Below are 18,856 nucleotides of genomic sequence, written 5' to 3' on the forward strand. Positions count from 1 at the left end.
TCAGCTGTGTGAACTTCTAAACTTGATCAATGTTACTTGAGGTGGTTACCAGAAATTACCTATGGTATGGCAAACCATTAATTTAGCTAGCACCCCTTCCCAGTATCATATATCTATTCCTAATTATCCATAATGTCTTGGGTTGTTTTTTCACTACAACTACCTGATACTGTATTTTTCAGGGAATTGCCAGCAATAATTTGTAGCTTCATTTCTGGAACACAGATTTTTTTCAGCCTGCAGGCACCTTCACAACTCTGACACAGAGTAGTGGGTACAACTACAAAATGGCTGCCATAGGAGGCGGAGTCAACCACAAAATGTCTGGGAGGTGAATTATGCATAACACTGATAGCTCTTCAATATTTCAGGCAGAAATTCTGTTTTACTATAATAGGGTTAATTTTTTTACTACTATAAAATCAGGATACATATTGAGCTAGCTAAGAAACCCTCATCTGGCAGTATATGTTTTAATTTTGCAGACATCTAACACACTCATGCAAAAGAAAAAGGGAAAGATGCTTCTTTTCTTGGCTATCCCCTTCCTATAAGCCCTCAGGCATGCAGCCATTTTAAATCTGCACTATTACTTGCAACAATGACAGTGCTGAAGAAGTGGTGAGAGCTCTTTCACATTTTTACAATAAGAGAAATTCTGGCCAGATTTTCACAGGGACTTAAAATGATTTTTGAAAAGTGAACAAAACTTGATGTCATGATCAACTTCCATTTGAGTTATAAAAATATTGGAAAGATCTTATGACTTCAAGGCCCAATAAGTGCATCAAACATTTTAGCCTTGCAGTTGGTGGTGTTTAGATGGAATCCAGTCCTACTGTGTTTTTAGAATACCACTCGATTTTTGTACAGGTTTACTTTACATAAAGCCACTGGTGGGTGTCATGGCGCCCACAGGTGCCATGTTGGGACCCCTGTGATCTATTACAGTGTTAAATCACTACCTCTCCTTTTAGGAAAGGTTTGTACAATGGTTTTTTTCATGATAGATCAATATAAATATATTTAACTATCCAGAGATTTCAAAAGATTAAGAAATACTAAATTTCTGGAAGGGGCTCAGAGTGTTCTTTGTGCCCCCCCCCCCGTCTGCAACGAACCCAGGCTCCTGGGTTTGTGCCACTGGAAACAGGAGACGCTGCTCTGAGCTGCTCCCTCCGCCCGTCATCTGGGGGACGGACGGAAACTTTTTCTCTCCTTGGGGAATTTGGATGCTCATGAAAACAGCAACTTTTTTGGTCACGTTTGGAGAGGTTTAGTGGATCGCGTGTGGGAAAATGCAAAGCGGCCTGGTGGCTCGAGGGATGACCCCAGCCAAGCCATCCCGCGATTTTCCCGGGCGAGGCTATTTTTTCCACTCCCCCCGTTGTACTTCCATCCCCTTTCGCCCTCTCTTCCGAACACCCCCCCCCCCCCCCGGTGGCACCAAAGAACCGACGCTCCGCAGTGTTCCCGGCCGCAAAACGTCAAGCCCCCCCCCCCCTCCACAAGCCCGCTCACATTTACGGGGGCGCGTGTGCAAATATGCATGCGTAAAGGGAGGGGGGTCGGTTCTGGGAGAGACCCTTCCCCCTCGCGATCCCCCCACGGGCGGGGAGGCCCGCAGGACTGGGAAGGCGCCCTCTCAGCCGGGCGCCCTCTCTAACTTCACGCACTCGTCCCATCCCGGCGCGGGCGGAGGGGGCCGATGAGGCGGAAAGCGGGGTGGGGGCGAAGGCAGCGCGGGAGCCGCCAGAGAAGGAGGGAGGGAGGGAAGGAGGGAGCGTGGGAGCCGAGCCGGGCCAGGCCGGGCGGGCTGGGTGCGGACCCCGCCCCCGGGCAGCGGGGTCGCCCCGCCCCGCTCTCAACTCCGAGAAGTTTCCCAGGGTCCGGGAGCGGGAGGAGGCGCCGCCGCGCTTTCGGGTGTCTGGCTGGAGCTCGAGCTCGGCCCCTTCCATGGATCTATAGGGTGGCAGCAGGACTGGGGGGCATGGGCTTGGCGTCCCGGCTCGGGGGCCCGTGGCGGGCATGGCTGGGCTGCAGCCTTCTGGGCATGGCGCTGCTGGCGCGGCTGACGCTGGGAGCAGGTAGGGCGCTTCGGGGATGTCGCGTGGGGGGTGAGACCCCAAGGTTTGGGAGGGCTGGGGAGTGCGTGGCGAGAGGCTTACCCGCCTCGGGCGGCATTGGGACGGGCTGTGGCCTCTCCGTTTCCTCTTTGCAAACTTCTGAACTTTGCAAACTTCTGAAAACTTCGCAGGGACATTGTCTTCCCCGTTTCGTGGCTCTCCGCGGTGCTTTGAGCCCCCGATTCAGGCACTGAAGTTATTTTCTTGGTTTCGCCTAGGCTTATTCCTTGCCTTTTCTCTCCCCCCACCCTTGAGAAGGAGGGGGTAGAAAAGGGTTGCTGAACCGGAGTCCGACCACAAAGAAAATAAATGATCGTTGTTTGAGTCCACATTGAGAGAAGGGGGAGAGGGACCAGCGATTAGACTGGTGGCGGGGGGGGGGAGGAGGGTAAATCACCGGCACTGATTTGCGATACAGGAGAAACAATCTTAACACTTTTTATTTACTTGAAGCAAACTTTCTTCGCCATCCAGTTCCAGCTTCCCAGCCCGGCGCAGCTGGAAAACCTGGAGAGTGGATTTCGGAAGGATCTGGCTTCTCTGTAGCCTTTTTTCTCTGCCTCTACACATGAAATCTTTAGCTCGACCTCGCTATGGGAGAGAAAAATGTACAGCTTTCTGTTAAACACAGTTGTCATTCACGGAGTGTGAAGTATGGTTGTGCTGTAGTGTGCTGTGCCGTATATGCTTGTGTAGCAGAGGACAAGGGAAGCAGTTGGGATATGCCAGTTGTGCTTAAATGTAAGCATCTGGTGTGTTTAAAATGTACTGGAATGTACTGGTGTGTTTAAAATGTACAATGCACACATGATGTGTGCATTGTACAGACAAGGCACTTTTGAAATGTGTAAATATGTAAGGCATGCCTGGTCTGTTTCTACAGGAGAGATGGCTCATAATAGTTGGGTATTGAATGCTTACAAGAGGCATGCATAAGGATGAGAAGAGTGGCTGATAAATTTGTGCTTTGTGTCTCATGTTTTCCTCTGTGATTACTATGAAAATGTCTTCCTTTGAAGGCTAACCTGTGCATTGGCATTGAATTTGATGGTGCTTTTGTTGTGCATTGAACAGCCAGAGAAGGGTGTTGATGATCTGGACAGATGTGGCAGCAGCTGTTGGCCCTCTCCCCCGCCCTTCACATTCTGCTAGATGTACAAACTTTTATTGCGGTTGACTCCCATGAAGCTGTCCAAGTGCCCTCCAAGCCAATGCCCTTTCACTGTGTGTTACAAACCAGGCATGGTTGATCCAGAGGCTAACGTACCAGGTTTCTGCCTTGCCTTGAAGTTGGAGATCCTTGCTTGTGAAACAAGAAACTCATCTTGAAGCTCTGCTAGGGAGTGCACAGCTCAGCAACTGGGCCAGCCGGTTCCCAGGCTCTGGAGACTCAGAGTGGCTCAGCCTACTATGAAACATGCTTCCCCCACATAGCCGGCTTTTCCCATTTGTGCGCTGGGAAGAAAAGTAGATGCAAGCAGGAGATAAGATGATTTAATTGGGTGTCATGCAGCAACTTGCTTTGCCCAGTGAAACGTGCAGCAGTATGCCAGGGATGAGATAATTGCTGCAAAAGGTAAATAGAACGTAGAGCTATTATTCAGCATGGGTTTCACTCTCCCATGAAGCCATCTGACTGGTTTAGTGGATTTGGCCTTGCTTCTTAAACCGTTCCCAGCCAGTGGGTTCTGTGGCGCCGTGGGAATGTGAAGCCAGTCCTATGCATGAGGCTGGGATGCTGTGAATTGTGGATGCCCGGGAATATGAATCCCCTCCTCCCCTCCCCGCCAGCTTGCTGCTTGGCTGGACATAGACAGGGCATTGTTCTTGGTTGAGCAATTCCACCGCAGCGCTGCTGAAATCTTGGCGGTCTTGCGCCAGACAGGGGCTTGAAGCTGTTGCTTTGAGCCGTACTCGAAAAGTTTGAATACCACCAGAGTATTTGAGAATAAATAGTGCAAAGTGACTGGGGATGTGTTCCTTTAAACCTTCCAGAACAGCGGCTTGGAGAGCCTTGAAGGCTAGGAAATGGAGGATAGGAGACCAAATCTGGCTCCGTTTCCTGGGCTTGAATTGGCAGGATGCAGTTCTGGTTGGTGCGGGCTGTGCCAGATGAGGGTCACACAAGGGCTGGAAGTTTCTTTAGTGGGAAGGGCCCTGCGTGGGAGAGAAATAGCCCTGGGTTCTGCTGTTAGTTCTGCTATACTTTGGGTATGAAGCTTTGGGCCAAACACTTAACTCTCATCCAGATTAATGTCTGCAAACCAGACATTTTGTCTCTTCCAGGGCTGTTCATTCTTTTCTGCCTGGCTGCACTGATAACAATGTGATGACCTGTAGTAAAGTGCCTGGCTTGATGAAGCCCTCCATCTGAGGGCCGCTTCACATGACCAGACGCAGAAGAGCCCCCCCCCCCCCCGTAGTAATTGGTCTTGGCTTTCCAGCAATGTGCACCACATGCTGATGCCATGAAAAATCTGCATGCTCAGTCAGGATATGCATGTTTCACGTTAATTCCTGTGCATAAATGTATAGGAATTTTATACCATATGAATTGTGCTCTACTGTGGAAAAAGTCTGTCCTCTCTGAAACAGGTGTAGTCTGCTGATGAAAAGTATAAATCTAGATCTTAAAAAAAAATCAATCAAAACTCTGCTGTTTGATTGGAAGGAGCAGGAACTCCACTGTTAGCATTTAAACATGTGTAACTTTGTTTTTGAAACAATTCTTCAGCTATGCAGTTAATTACTTGACCTACAGTACTGTGTTGAATGTGGAGATGCATTGGTGAAACCCATTTGTTGAATTCACCTTGGTCATTAACTCTAGCCAGATCCATTTTGGCTCGATGATTCCCTTCACAGTCTCAGGTTTAAAAGGAGCCATGTCTTCCCCAGCCTACAGGTCCGTGATGCAACACAACTTTACTATTACAGACGCCCCTTGTGTAGGTATGAAATTCTTCCCTTATTTTCTCAGCCTTTGTGATGACATCTGAGTGTGAAAATGTTCCTTCTGGAACCAAGAAAACATTGACCCAGCTTCTAGCGCTTAGCATTGGTGCTAGTTTGGGAGGTTTGTCTCAGTATTCCCTTAGCATTGTGTAGGGGGGAATTTTGAGATGCGGAGACCTTGTCTGACCAAGCAGTAATGGAATGAATCTAATCCTACTAGTTTCCTTGGGGCTTTTTCCAGGGCACAGTGACCCCCCCTTGCAGTTTCTATTAGGTGAATCAGCCTGTGCTCAAAGTGGAGGGTTGTTGAGATACAGCAGCTGCCTCCCTGCTGCAGCTCCTCCAGATGCAATAGCGGGCCAGCCGGCAGGCCATTCAATTCTCTGCCCCTTTATTCTGCCCACATTGCTAGCCAGTTAACAAAGACACTGCAAAGGCAGCTGGCGAGAGCTTGGAGCCTCTCCACAGTCTTATTACAAGCAGCCACTTTGAGGGCTTATTTTTTTCCATATATACGCACATTTTTTAATCATCTTGTACTGAATATGCTTGTGACAAAAGCAGTCTGGTGGTTTCATTAAGGATTCCTACGTGCAACTACAAATAATTTCTTGAAGTGTGAGCAATGGATGTAGTGGGATCAAAATTGGTGTGCGCTGTGGAACTCCCATGTGTGCGTTCAGTCCTGGTGATGAAGCCAGAATGGACAGAAAAATAAGTTCAAATTTGGGCATGTGACTTGCGCCTTAAGCTGAAATAAGCCCTCATTCTTGCATTGGCCTGAAAGATGGCAGGCGTCTTTGGAAATGCGCATGGAACTGCTGGGAAAGGTATCCTGCTGTCCTTGACACTTGGGCAATCACTCTTCCGACTTGCATCACTGGCTCCTTTCCTAGCCTGAATTGTACTTGGACTGTATAATGGTGACTAACAGAGGATTGGTCCTGCTGCCCCCCTTAGGTGCTTTCTGTGAATGTACTGTATGAGCATAAAAATGGATATTGGGTGTTGAATTAGCATCTTTTGGATCCAATACTAAGTTTTGAAACAATAGTCCTGCAAAGATAGGTTTGAAAACTTGTAGGGTTGGACAAAGCCTGATGAAATGTCAAAACCACAGAAGAGGTTGAGCAGAACTTCCACTGGTCTGGGAATAGAGGTTTAATTTTGCTTTACTGTTTGCCTCTTCCCATGACTAACGAAGGAAGACTGTCAGTACAGTCCTAAACAGAGTTACACCCTTCTAACCTCATTTATTTCTGTGGACTTAGAAAGGTGTGACTCTACTTAGGACTGCACTGCACTTATGCAAATTTGCTCAGTTTGCATAAGTTGCATGGGTTTTTGATTTTCACTTTTCTGGGCTCAGAATTCAATATACCTTGGCATATAACTTTGATTTAAAAAAAATACAAAATGTATGCAGCTCGCTGAAAGGACCTGAAATCAGTCAGCCTCACCCTTCGTGGTAGCCAAGATATGTGGGTGGCACGCATGTCTTGTGTGGTCTGTGTTAAAGTAACATGAGGAGTCGTGGAAGGTTTTCCCATGAGACTCTCACATTGGTGTTGTTATTTTGTGAAATGATCCTGTAGGTCTTGATGTCTTTTGGATGGTGCAGGTGAGCTTCCAAAATAGATGTTATCGCCGTAGGGCAATAGCTTTCAAAATTTTCTACCTTCAAGTCCTCATTTCCATATTGACTTGCCTGCTGAAGAACCCCCTGCCTCTGCCAGGGAACCCAGGAAAGCTACAGAGGAGGTGTGTTCTAGAGGATGCACACTTTGTTCACACGGGACACTGGCCAAGCCTGTTGAGTCTCATTATCAACCCACTGACAACTGAAATGCCAGCACTCAACTGCAATGTGCCACTGCAGGCAAAATTAGTAGTTGTTGCGCAAGCTGTCTTTCAGGGAAATTAGTGCACCATTACTGATCTCGTGAATATCCAGAGTGGCTTGATGGTCCCTGGAAGTTGTTCTCCGGGGAAGTTGACCCTCCCTCCCACACTGGCATTAACTCTTCCTAGAGTGTGGAACAATTGTGATCCTGCCCCTCGGCTGGAACCTGTATAGCTGCTGTCCCTTAGAAGGGTAAGAAGTTTATCCAAGTTTGAGTTGTGTAAATGCATAACCTTCCGAAGATATTATCTCATTCTTATTTTCTCCAATGTTTCATGTTATCCTTACAGGGTTGAGAGCCATAATGGTTAACTAGTTAGACTGTTGTATAAAGAAGGTCCAGATTGAAATCCCAACTCATCTGTAAGCCTTACTGGGTGACCTTGGGTCAGTCACTCTTTCACAGCAGCTTCACAGAGTTGTTGTGAAGGTAAAATGAAGGACAAGAGAAGCATTTTACACTGACCTGAGTTCCTTGGAGGAAGGGGATGGATAGATAGATAACGATTCTCCCTCTTGCTTGAGTGATGGGAATGCTGGCTTATAACGGAATCTCATGTCAAGGAACTTGCCCAGATCGGATATCTGTGGAGAAGGAGGTGTTCTTTCTTCAGAAGAAGTGTCCCAAGTGTAAGGGCTGTATTAAGACTCCTGCCTCTAAAGCAGTTTTAGCTTTAGCTACCACCTGGAGGCTTTACTAAATTTCAACCATACTTTGGTTTAATTTGTAAGAAAAAGAAGCAGTGAGACTCCGTACGTATTTCTTAGAAATGTGATTGTATTGATAGCAGTACAAGAAATGGCTTGCTGCCAATGTGACCTTTTCAGGAAACACCTTGTTCCTCAGCAAGTGTTCTATATTTGTGAAGTTCTTAACTGCTTCATGGTGGAGTCTGACCCTCTTTAGTGGATTTTTCCAGCCCCCAGCTAATACCTGGGTGACAGAATGCCTCTGCAGTATACAGAAGTTGACCAAAGACTTCATGGTTTTGAGGAGAAACACACCTCTGGAGGAAGGTTAGAATACAAATGTAATAAACAGTGTCCAGAAATGTATTCACACAAATGTATTGCTATCTGGAAGGATTTATTCCTGGGCCATTTGGTTGGCATCCATCTTTGCAAAGGAAGGAATTTGCCAAACGCAAATGGTACATCAAGAATATTATTGGCTACACCATGATGCCTCATCAGGAGCATGTCAGATCTCAAAGGAACTCAGCGTGACATACTATGGCTGTCTCCTCAAGTCATTGGAGATTGTGCTATAACAATAATTTGCCACTGAATATTCCTGTGTTTACAAGACAGTCCATTTGAGAATGATGTTCAGTTGTGCGTGGATGCAGCCTATGTCTGTTGTGGTACCACAGATACCCTGTTGTGCTGATCTTGTCATTAACATGGCACTGGACATCATGACAGGTTGTAATTGGGGTCTGCTTAGGCGAGTATGAGTCTTGCTTTATTCCTGTTGCCCCATTCACACTTGTGCCTTGATCAATGGAGTATTTCATTGACCTTCCAGACTAAGAGGTGTTTGCCTAGTTGGTAAACATATAGAATGGACCCTCTCTGTTAGCAGCAGCTGCAGGCCTCCAGCTCAATAAAGGCCGCTTTACTTTTTATGTGGCAAGAGTTTGTCTTATGGCAAATACCACAGTGTGGTTGATGTGATGCCTGTCCATAAGCACATGGGACATGCACCGCTTAGGCACAAGGGAGCTGTGATTGGGTGCATCTCTTTAGCAGTTGTCCACCATGTGTCTTCAAAGGCATACGAGTCTCCCTCGGGTGTTATAATGTTCACTCTGGATGCAACTTCATATTGTCTGTATTTCTAATTCTTTCCCCCCAAACTGTTTCTTTTTTTAAACATTGCAACTGCTAGTACTGTGACTTAAAGGGGGAGGCTGCTACAGGGCTATGACATTATTTTCCTTCACACTGTCTGTTGCCAAAATTCTTCAAGTTGCTGGGAAAAACTTATGGGCATTTATTGGTTTTCCCCCAGTTGAGATAAAAGCAGCTTAGAGTTCTGATATATGGGTTCTGGAAATGGCACAAGAGGGACAAGCTAAATAGCCCCTCGCTTTCTCTGTGCCATTCTTGCCCTTAGAAACACAGTTTCTGCATCGTGTATGTATTTATTTAGGAAGAAAGAATCCCAAAACTACATGTGTAATTCTACTCGTGAGTGTAGACTCAGGAAATGTCTGCCACATAAAAGCATGGAACAATGTGTGGTGGTTTGACATACATGTAAGAGATTGTACAAGTGTGGTAAGTGGGACACACATTTGTTCGGTTTAACTCGTGTGAAATGGCTGAGATCATATGAATCTGTCTGGTAATGATTTTGCTGTACAAAAATGCATGCATAAGGCACTGCGGAACTGCGTGTCCTGTTTAGAAACAACTTACAGCGTTCAGGGTCATACAGTCCTAATGCCAAAAATGCGTATGCCTGATAGAGAGTCTTGAAATGACCAAAGTTTGCTACAGATTACTTTATGAAATTGAGATTTAGGTCTTCCTAGCACTAACAGTGTGACCTACTAGCTACGTTGAAACTGACCTAGAAACTGGCATTGCAAGTATCCACTGTATCTAATCCATCCTTGCACCCTTCTAAATCCACTGAAATCAATGGGTTTAGAAGGTGTAACACTGGGATTGTATTGCTAGTTTTCTGGTATAATTGTACTGGGTGTTAAAAAAAATGTAATTTGCTTTGCCGTTGGTATTTCCAACGCTGAAAGTGGCTAATCCACTTTCCTCTTGAGAGTTAATCCTGAACCCACTTTAAAGCACCCATTGCTGCCTGCTTGTTTCTGGGGCTACAAATACTTGGCTAGCAAAATGAATTTCCAAGAGATTCAGATACCAGTAACTTACTAGCAAAGATGCCAACTGTTGCACAGTGAACCAAAAAATTAGTTAAGTTGCTTCTGATCTTGTTGAAGGAAGAAACTGTTAAAACAGCATTTTTGACAAGGTAAAATAATTTGGAGTGAAATTAGATTCTTTCTGAGTTCTTGTGTGAACACAAAATGCAGATCAGGGGTTTCTGATTTAGAGAGGAACGTTGGCATGGTTAGGGAAACAGAAATCACTGAGTCAGGGAAGAGTTTTCTAAATGACTGAAGAAGTGTCTACATTGCTTCAGACTACAGGGTTGCTTTTATTTTATTTTATTTACATTATTTATAGTCTACCTTTCTCACTGAGACTCAAGGCGGTATAGTCAGTTTCAAAGTCATTTCAATAAACATGTCATAGGGTATATACATGCACATTTGCAAAGATTTAAAACCAGCAGAAATCCAATACAGAGCTGAAGAAATTCTGAAACAAAGTATTACTAGATATCTGATTAAAAACTCTTGTAAGAGAAAGTATTACACTGTGGACCAACATGTCACAAATAATACACTGAATCTAGAAAATCAGGTCTTAATTATAGCATCTGGCATTTAAGAAGAGTGCCCTTCCTTTCACATTATGGCAGGTGTATATGCAGAACTGTGCACTGAGACAGTTCATTCTGTGCCCTGAAAAACAAAGACTTGCATGCTGTGTAAATGACATAAATGCATATTTATGTAGAATTGGTAACTTTCCTTAGTTTTTCTGCTAGCTGTGGAGAGGGATAAGGAATTCTTGTCTAACCTTCATGGCTATTAAGATTCCACTAGGCACTTCCAAGTCCAAGAGTTAGATACTTTAAAAAGAAGTTACTGTGACCAGGTTAAGGCTGCTTGCTGGTGGGGAAGGGAGAGAGAGCCCTTTGTTTTCTAGTCTGTCCCTGCAAAGAACGCAGAGGTTGAGTGGCCAAGGCACTGGGAGCTAGCTAGGGCTTCTGGATTGCCACTGACTTGATGGCTGACTTTTGCTACTTCTTTTTCCTGGTCACTGTTTAAACCATCTGAAACCAATTTGTCTTCCAATTTGTTTCTGAACAGTCTGGTAGAATACCAGATCCTTCCAGAGCTGAGCCTTTTGGGGGGCTGGTGGTTATTTATTTTTTTTAAAATGTATACCACCTTTCAGTACAGTTTAGAAATATAGATACAGTGAGCATAATAGCACCATAAAGCCAAACTCCCTCTATTAAAAAATGAGACACCACATGTCAAGATATGCATTATTTAACACATTAAAACAGCAAATTTAGGCCAACCTTCAGCACTGATTGATTAGGGAACTTTTGTCAGTTGCTTGTGTGCAGGTTTTGCCCTTCTTTTGGGGAGGTGGGAAATCAGAACGCTTTATGATTTGAGGAGCCATCTCTTCCCGTGCTGTGTATTGGGAGAAAGTAGGTGAGTTGGATTGGGAATGTATTCTCTTTGCTTTGCACTTCAATCAGATAAAGGGAAGGCCTGAAAGCAGCTTTCCTTGCTTTTCTACACTCTTTCAGCTGTCTAGTTCTAGATGGGCCTGCCTCTGTCCAGATTAGGAGATGAGAGGTAAGCTGAACTCCATGCTGTGGAAGCGAGGCCCTCTACATGTGGGTGATTTTGCATGGGTGTTGAAAAGTGTATATATGTTGGAATGTTGGCTGCAGAGATTCTTGAGTGTGTTCAGGGATACGGACTGCAGATTTTGTGAGTGTAACGGGATATGAGAGTGCATTCCACTGGCTCAAACTTGGCTCTGCACATTGGAAAAGAGGAAATTGTGGGATTTTTGTTGAGTGTGTCAGGAATGCATTCTGATGGAGTTCTTTCTTACTGGTTTTTTTTTGCTTGCATGTGTCTTTTGTGCTTTTGTGAGACGGTGTGTGTACCTATTAACATGCAAAGTATTTTGTATATGTCAGCACACTGGAAGTTGCAGGGTGATGAGCATTTTGGAATTTCATCTGTGACCTGGGGCTCCTTAGGGATCTCAGCCTTTATGAAATCCTGATGCAGTGGGTGTCCATGCATGCATATGCAAGTGTGTTTGGAATATCTTTTGTTACTGTGCTTGCTGGCTGTGTGGGAATGCTGCTTCATTCTGTGCATGTGACTATGGTCGATACATTTTAGAAAGGGTTGTGTGTGTACTCGGGAAGGTCAGGAGACTCCATTCTTGAGTAGCCTTTGGTTATCTTTTCAAAATTGTGGGGATGATGTAAACCACAGCACCACAGGTACGCTTAGAGTGTGTATATTAATATAGTGTGCATGCAGGGGTTTACTGGGCAGTGGGAATGCATTTTGTGGCAGTCCTGTAGCTGGCTCTGTGTGCCGACAGAGTAAGGGGTGGCGGGGGAGGGGAGAGAGGCATTGTCTGGGGCTGATCTGTGTGCTGGGCACGCACTCTGTTGCAAGTGGGTCTCTAGAAAATGGCTGAGAGTGAGTGAAATGCCTGGGCCCCAGCTCCTTCCATCTTCCCTCTGCTCTGAGAGAGGAGGGGTTTCAGCCTGTGTCCTTGTCCTCCGCTGCGTTTTCATTCTTCCGAAGGCCCAGAGCACCAAGAGCATCCCTTGAGCCAGAAGGAGTTTCTTTGGGAATGGATTTCTTAATTGCCTTTATTTCAGAAGGCGCTTGAGCACCCCACTTATACGGCTGGCAGAGATGGGTACCTGCAATTTATTTCCCCTAGCCTGGGCCCCATCGAGAAACGTGCTTGGCTTGACTTAGTTTGAGTAATTTACTTCAGCTCCTCCCACCCACTCATGCCGACACACTGTGCATGGAGGAGAAACTACAGGCAGCGGAGTTTCCTCTCTTCTCTGTGCTGTTAGACTCTCATCTTTTCATTAGTAGATGGGATAGAGTAAAGCTTCCTGAGGGTTGTCCTAACATAATAGTTTCCCTTTGATCAAACAGGGATGTCTGCACTGATCTGTGAAGAGCTGTGGGCCCTTGTCAGTGACAGGTGATAGGGTTAGTGAAGCTCTAGGGCAATTCCATGATCCTACTAATACGTTTCTCTGACTTCTGGGTATTGGGAGCTGTGGTATGGAGTGAATAGTGATCAGGCACATTGAGTAGCTCCTGCACTTGTCAAACCCTTCATGGCTATACAGAAATGCCCGGTGTTCCTTCTGTGAAGTACTATTTCCTCTTCTGCTTGTATGTGGTGTGAAGTCCTGCTTGTGTGGCACTGGGACAGGGTTTTGAAATGGATTCAAATGTGCTTCTGTTGTGAGGGAATACAGTTCTAGTGAGGCCTGGCAGTTGTAGATCAGAGACGGGGAACTCTCTTAGCTGGAGATATAGACTGTCTTAATCCATCTTGCTTAGGGACTGGACCCCTTCTTTTGTTACTGATGTCCTCATTGTTCCTGAACAACTTAGGTAGAAAGGGTGCATTCCATGGGGTTCCAAATCCTGGTGGGTGTCCCTAACCGTGTGAAACGAGAGGAGACAATAGAATCTGCTAAGACATAGTTTCCATTTTGTGCAATGAAACCAGTCTGTAGATATAAAATAAAACAGATCCAGTGGCACCTGAAAGACTAATCACATCTTTATCCCTCCACAATCTTTTGTGACTCAGACCTCACTTCATCAGATGCGTGGAAGTGCATATCCATTAGAGTGATGCTTTTATATTCACAACAGAAGGGCAGGGAGGAGCACAGATGTTATAAAGAGAGGCTGGTTTGAAATGAAGATCCAATCAGAAGAGTAATCAGTTCAGTCAGAGTGGGTGAGGGCCACCTTCAATTGTTGTTAGATAGGCAAAGTAGGAGTGACATAAATTCTAATGCGAGATACGTGGGTACAATAGGAAGTTACAGATTTCAAAGCCTTGGATTTCTCTTTTGAAGTTCCTTGTCTGAGGAGAGTAACTTTTAGATTAGCAACACAATTCCCTTTGATACAGGGCCGAAGTTCCAGATAGGAAAAGGTTGTGTTAACTAAGCCAGTGCAGAACATCCTTGTGAGAATTCCGGTCTGCCTCATCCTTTCAATCAAAGAAGTCTCTGTAGCTTTAGCTGCTCAGAGCTGCTCAGAGATTCAGCTACTCATCATTCCACCCCCCATCTCATAAGCATGTGCGTGTGGTGTGTGCATTCTGACACCTGACGCTAACAACTGTTAATGGTTCCATAGCTGATTGTTATTAAGAAAGATTGTGGGACCAATGAGTTTTTCATGGCATTGCCCCTCAGTCTCTGTCGTTATTTTTGAATAAAACACATACTGGCCTTGCCATAAAGGAAAAGAGAGAACAAACAACTGTGTTTGAGGAATGAAAAGGCAAAAGGATCAACATGAGGCGACTCCTTTTATTCTGGGATAAAGGGTGGGCTTGAACATTAGACATAAGCATTGCCTTCCTGGACTTACACCATCCAGGTCAGTATTCTGTTTCCAAGGGTGGCAAGCCAGGTGCCTCTGCAAGCTCATAGCATGAAGCTAACAGCCCCCCTCTCCCTGTCAGCAGCTGGGGCAAATAGGGTTTAATTGATCTGTCATGGCTCATAGCTGTTGAGAGCTCTGTCTGTGGCCTTGAGTATTATTTTTTGCCATCTTCACTGTTGCGCACACACTAACTGAGCTTCTTCTTCTCCTCTCCTTACAGCTGTACAGTGCTTGGATGGTGACAAGCCCTGTGAGAATGGTGGGACCTGTGTTGTTTACTCCAATGGGATTGCTGCCTGCATGTAAGTAGTGCTTCCTTACAGTTTGAGCTGCAGGCTCAATAACATCTAGTGCCTTGAATCTCTTTGGGGTGGGGTCATTGCTTGAGAGAACAGTGCAGTTTGGGAGCAGCATGTTTTCATTGTGAAATATTGTTTGGATAAGAGAGCAGTGCTCGCAGGTGCCAGGATAGTGGAGGAATGTGGGGCCTGGAAGCTCTTGATAGGCTATATTGTGAGGTGAGTGTTAGTAGCATTTGAGGAAAGGGGTATACACTGTCCTACTATTGCCAAGGTCAAGATGCTGTGTCAGGCACCAGAGTAAGCAAAGACTGAAGCACCCTTCTCAGCTACTGCATGTCTGGACCTGTGGAGATGGGGAGTGGTTCCTGCTGACGGCTGCACATTTAGCTTCTTCAGTGTACTTCTGATGGCCGTGACCACTGTTTGCTACGGGCCCTTTGAATAACTTGATGGTGCGATTCAACTACAACCAGTGTGGTGTAGTGGGTAGAGTACTGGACTTGGACTGTAGGGGATGTAGATTTGACTTTCTCATCAGCCATAAAGTTAATTAGCTGACTGTTAGCCAGTCAGCATCTCTTGGCCTGAACTGTCCTGTAGGATTGTTAAGAGGCTAAAGAAGGAGAACCCCCGTGAAAGCTGACCTGGAAGGATAAGTTAAAAGTGACTTCCAGGTGACTGTGACCATCTTAATACAGGCCCATTGTGAGCTAAGAAACATTGCCCGAGAAAGAACTCACTTCTCTTGTTGGGAAGTTGTAATCAGGATCTGTCTACATGGATGTTTGTTGTCTTCATAAATCTGAAATCCCTTAGGTCTACTTGCCACTAATATTTTTTGGCAGGTAAAGTTCTAAAGGGTGGGGGGAACAGGTGAGTTGCGGCTGCTGCTAGTAGTGTTCAGAACTGATTTTGGCAGTATAGTTAATGCTTTTTTGTGTTTCGGTGACATGCTACATAGGCAGAGATTGAAATGGCGAGACGGCCTGGGCAGTCTCTCCATTTCATTGTGCTTATGGCAAAATGATGATTTAAGCACCAGATTGCATTTGTGCCCAAGGTGCTGCTGCTTGAGTCATATGGCATGACATTTTCTAGTTCTACTGCATTCAGTGAGTACGGGGCTGCTCCTGCTTCCTTCAGTTGCCTTTTTAAACTAGCAGGTGTAAGAACTAATGCAGCAAGTTCCTAGCTGCCTGTGCTGGAATCCAGGACAGGTGGATCTGCCTGCAGCTGCCACACCCCGAACAGGTGAATCACCGGGAGGCCCAATGCCTGGCCTGGATCCCTGGATGGGATGTGATAGGACATGAATACACTTCCAGTCAGCTGTAAGCCCTGTTCTGGAGTCCGTAGCCAACGCGCCACCGTCCAGCACAGAGATGGGCATTTAGCTAAGCCTGCCAGGGCTCAGCAGTGTTAGTGGGGGTTCTGGGGAATTTTGAATGTGTTCTGCAAGAGATTTAGGTGAGAGGAAGAAAAGGGAAGGGAGCTCTTGGCAGTGTGGTCTGAAACCTGTTGGACAGGTTGGGTGGGGAGACCTAGGAGTGCCCAGAGCTGAAGGGGGAAAAAACACTCTTCCCCCCCCCAACTAAAACACCTGCAGAGAGGCCTCTTACAGGGGCGGTCACTTTTTGGCTCTTGTGGGCTCTATAATCCCAAGAAGTGGACAATGGGTGGTTCCAATTTTGGTTTTGCCTCCTCTCTTTTCTTGTGTCTTGGTAAAGAAGGGGTGGGGCTTGGATTAGGGCTTGTTACACTTGTTTCAGGGGATGTGAATAGGCCTGCTTGATAAACAGGAGGTGTAGCTAGCACAAAGGGAGTGTAAGGAGGAAAACTGAATGCTTCTGGACCTTGTGGTGGGGAAGAGATGAAGTACAGATGGGGTGGAAACATATATGGCCATGAAACAGAAAATACAGATTCTACCACTGAATTTGACATACACTATAGGCATTCGAGCTTCTTGGCTTATATATTTTTTGAAGTGTATGTCTGTTTGAAAAGTTGACAGATGCAAAGCAGGACAGGGCTCCTGTGTCTTTACCGATAATTTTAACAACTGCAGTATCACACAGGAGCAAGGGAAACTGCATTTGATAAAATTCCCTCTGTTGCATAGGAGTTAAAGGTACAGGATTCTTGTCCTCCTCTCTGTTTTCCTTCGTGTTTCTGATCCTCGTGGAGTGTTAGAGGAACATACATGAAAAATTCCTGGATACCTTGAAGCTGTGGGAAAAGCGGGAGTGGAGAGATTTTGGGAAACTTTATTTTTTTTTTTTGTAAAATTTTTATTGGGTTAGAACATTAATATTTTTACATTACATTGCATTCAATTATCCCCTAATTTTTCGTTTCTAACCCCCTCCCTTTCCCCCCCTTTTGTTGACTTCCAACAGCTTTCCCACCCTCTGTCCCTTTTCCCTTACTTCTATTAATTTCCTCTATCTAAAACAAATATATATTCTCCATTATATTAAGCAGTACATCTTTAACTCTTTTACTTACTAAACATCCAAACTATACTTCTTTAGATAAACAATTTATCCCATTTTCCAGTTTTGAATATTTCTGTATGTCATAAACCATAAAAATTTCCCACATTTAAATCAAACAATTTGATTTGTTCTCTCTATATTAATCATTTCTTCTTTTTATAGTATTTCTATATAACTCATCACATAGTCAGTCATTTTAACTCTTCTATACATTCAGTTTGGTGCATATAAGTCTTATCAAGTAAAAAAAAAATATTGTTAATTACTCAATCCTCATGTTTAAACCGTTAATTATTCTCTATCAATATTCTATCAATTAACCTTTACATATCTATATATATCTCAATCAATTAATTAATCTAACTGCTTATAAATTCACATTTCTCTTCCTCCCCCGGTAAAGTCACCCCTCTCTTTTATACTTTTATTGTACTTCAGTAGTTCTCAAACTGCCACAGTTTTCCTCCCACCTCCCACTTCTTCTCCAGATATTGTTTCAGCTTCTCCCAGTCTGTGTTAAACTGCCCTGAGTCCAGATCTCTCAGTTTTCTTGTCATCTTGTCCATTTCAGCCATATACAGCAATTTGTAGATCCAATCTTCAATAGTTGGCACTTCTTGTACTTTCCATTTCTGCGCATACAAAAGTCTAGCTGCTGCAGTCATATAAAATATCAACGTCCTATGGTGGGCTGGGATTCCCTCCATTCCCAAGTTTAGCAGCAGGAGTTCTGGGTTCTTATTTATTTGAAACTGTAAAATTTCACTCATTTCTCTTATTATTTCCCCCCAGAACTGCCTAGCTACCTCACACGACCACCACATATGATAGAGGGAGCCCTCATGCTTTCTACATTTCCAGCATTTATTAGAAGTGTTCAAGTTTCCTAGCGCAATCTTCTTTGGTGTCATGTACCAACGATAGATCATTTTGAAAATGTTCTCTTTAATATTAATACATGTCGTTGTCTTCATTGTAGTTTTCCACAAGTATTCCCATGCCTCCATTGTTATTTCTTTATTAAAATTTATAGCCCATTTCACCATTTGTGTTTTAACTGTCTCATCCTCGGTATACCATTTCAACAATACTTGGTATACCTTGGATATTCTTTTCTTGTCCTCTTTAAAAAGGGTCTGCTCTAGTTCCGAATTCTCTGTTCGTATACCTCCCTTTACAGAGTCCGAGTTATACAAATCTCTGATCTGTCTATACTGGAACCAATCGTAGTTCGGTGATAGTTCCTCTTGCGTCTTTATTCTAAGTTTAGACACTTCAGTTTTAGTTATTTCTTTGTACGTTAAACATTGTTGTTCATTATCAACAGCTCTCGGATCTATCACCTCGTATGGAACCACCCACAAAGGGTTTTGGGAAACTTTAGAACACGTTCACTACTTATTTTCTTACTTCATTATATGAAGAACATAAAATATATTATGCACAACAATATATAAACCATGTAAACGTCTTAGTTTTATTCAGACATTAATTACTATACCCATCCTTGGAAATACAGCAACAAGTTTAGGTGTGCCTTAATTTGTGCCAGTTGAGAATAAGTTTTTATAATCTGGATTGTTTCCATACACACTGCATTTTTACTGAGGAACACAATATGAAAACCTGCACCATTGCTTACCTGAGGCAACAGTGGGGTTGTTGTACATAACACAAGGAACAGTTCCACTTTCCAGCTGCTTCCTGCTCTTTGAAAATGTTTCACTCCAGTTTGCTTTATAACAACATCCATCTTGTTCAATCGTGT

General features: G+C 44.5%; 1 protein-coding gene across 2 annotated transcripts in view; it reads left to right on the forward strand.

The window, feature by feature from the left end:
- Positions 1-1,895: 1,895 nt before the first annotated feature.
- Positions 1,896-18,856, forward strand: part of LOC129327012 (neurogenic locus notch homolog protein 2-like) — an 83,852-nt gene continuing 66,891 nt past the window's right edge. For both annotated transcript variants that reach the window (XM_054975392.1, XM_054975391.1), the window contains exons 1-2: positions 1,896-2,087; positions 14,509-14,590. In XM_054975392.1, the coding sequence (XP_054831367.1) occupies positions 1,991-2,087; positions 14,509-14,590 (179 nt within the window). In that variant the 5' untranslated portion in view covers positions 1,896-1,990. The remainder of the gene's footprint in view (positions 2,088-14,508; positions 14,591-18,856) is intronic.

This window comes from Eublepharis macularius, chromosome 4 (genome assembly GCF_028583425.1).
Source record: "Eublepharis macularius isolate TG4126 chromosome 4, MPM_Emac_v1.0, whole genome shotgun sequence".
In the NCBI taxonomy this organism is placed as follows: domain Eukaryota; kingdom Metazoa; phylum Chordata; class Lepidosauria; order Squamata; family Eublepharidae; genus Eublepharis; species Eublepharis macularius.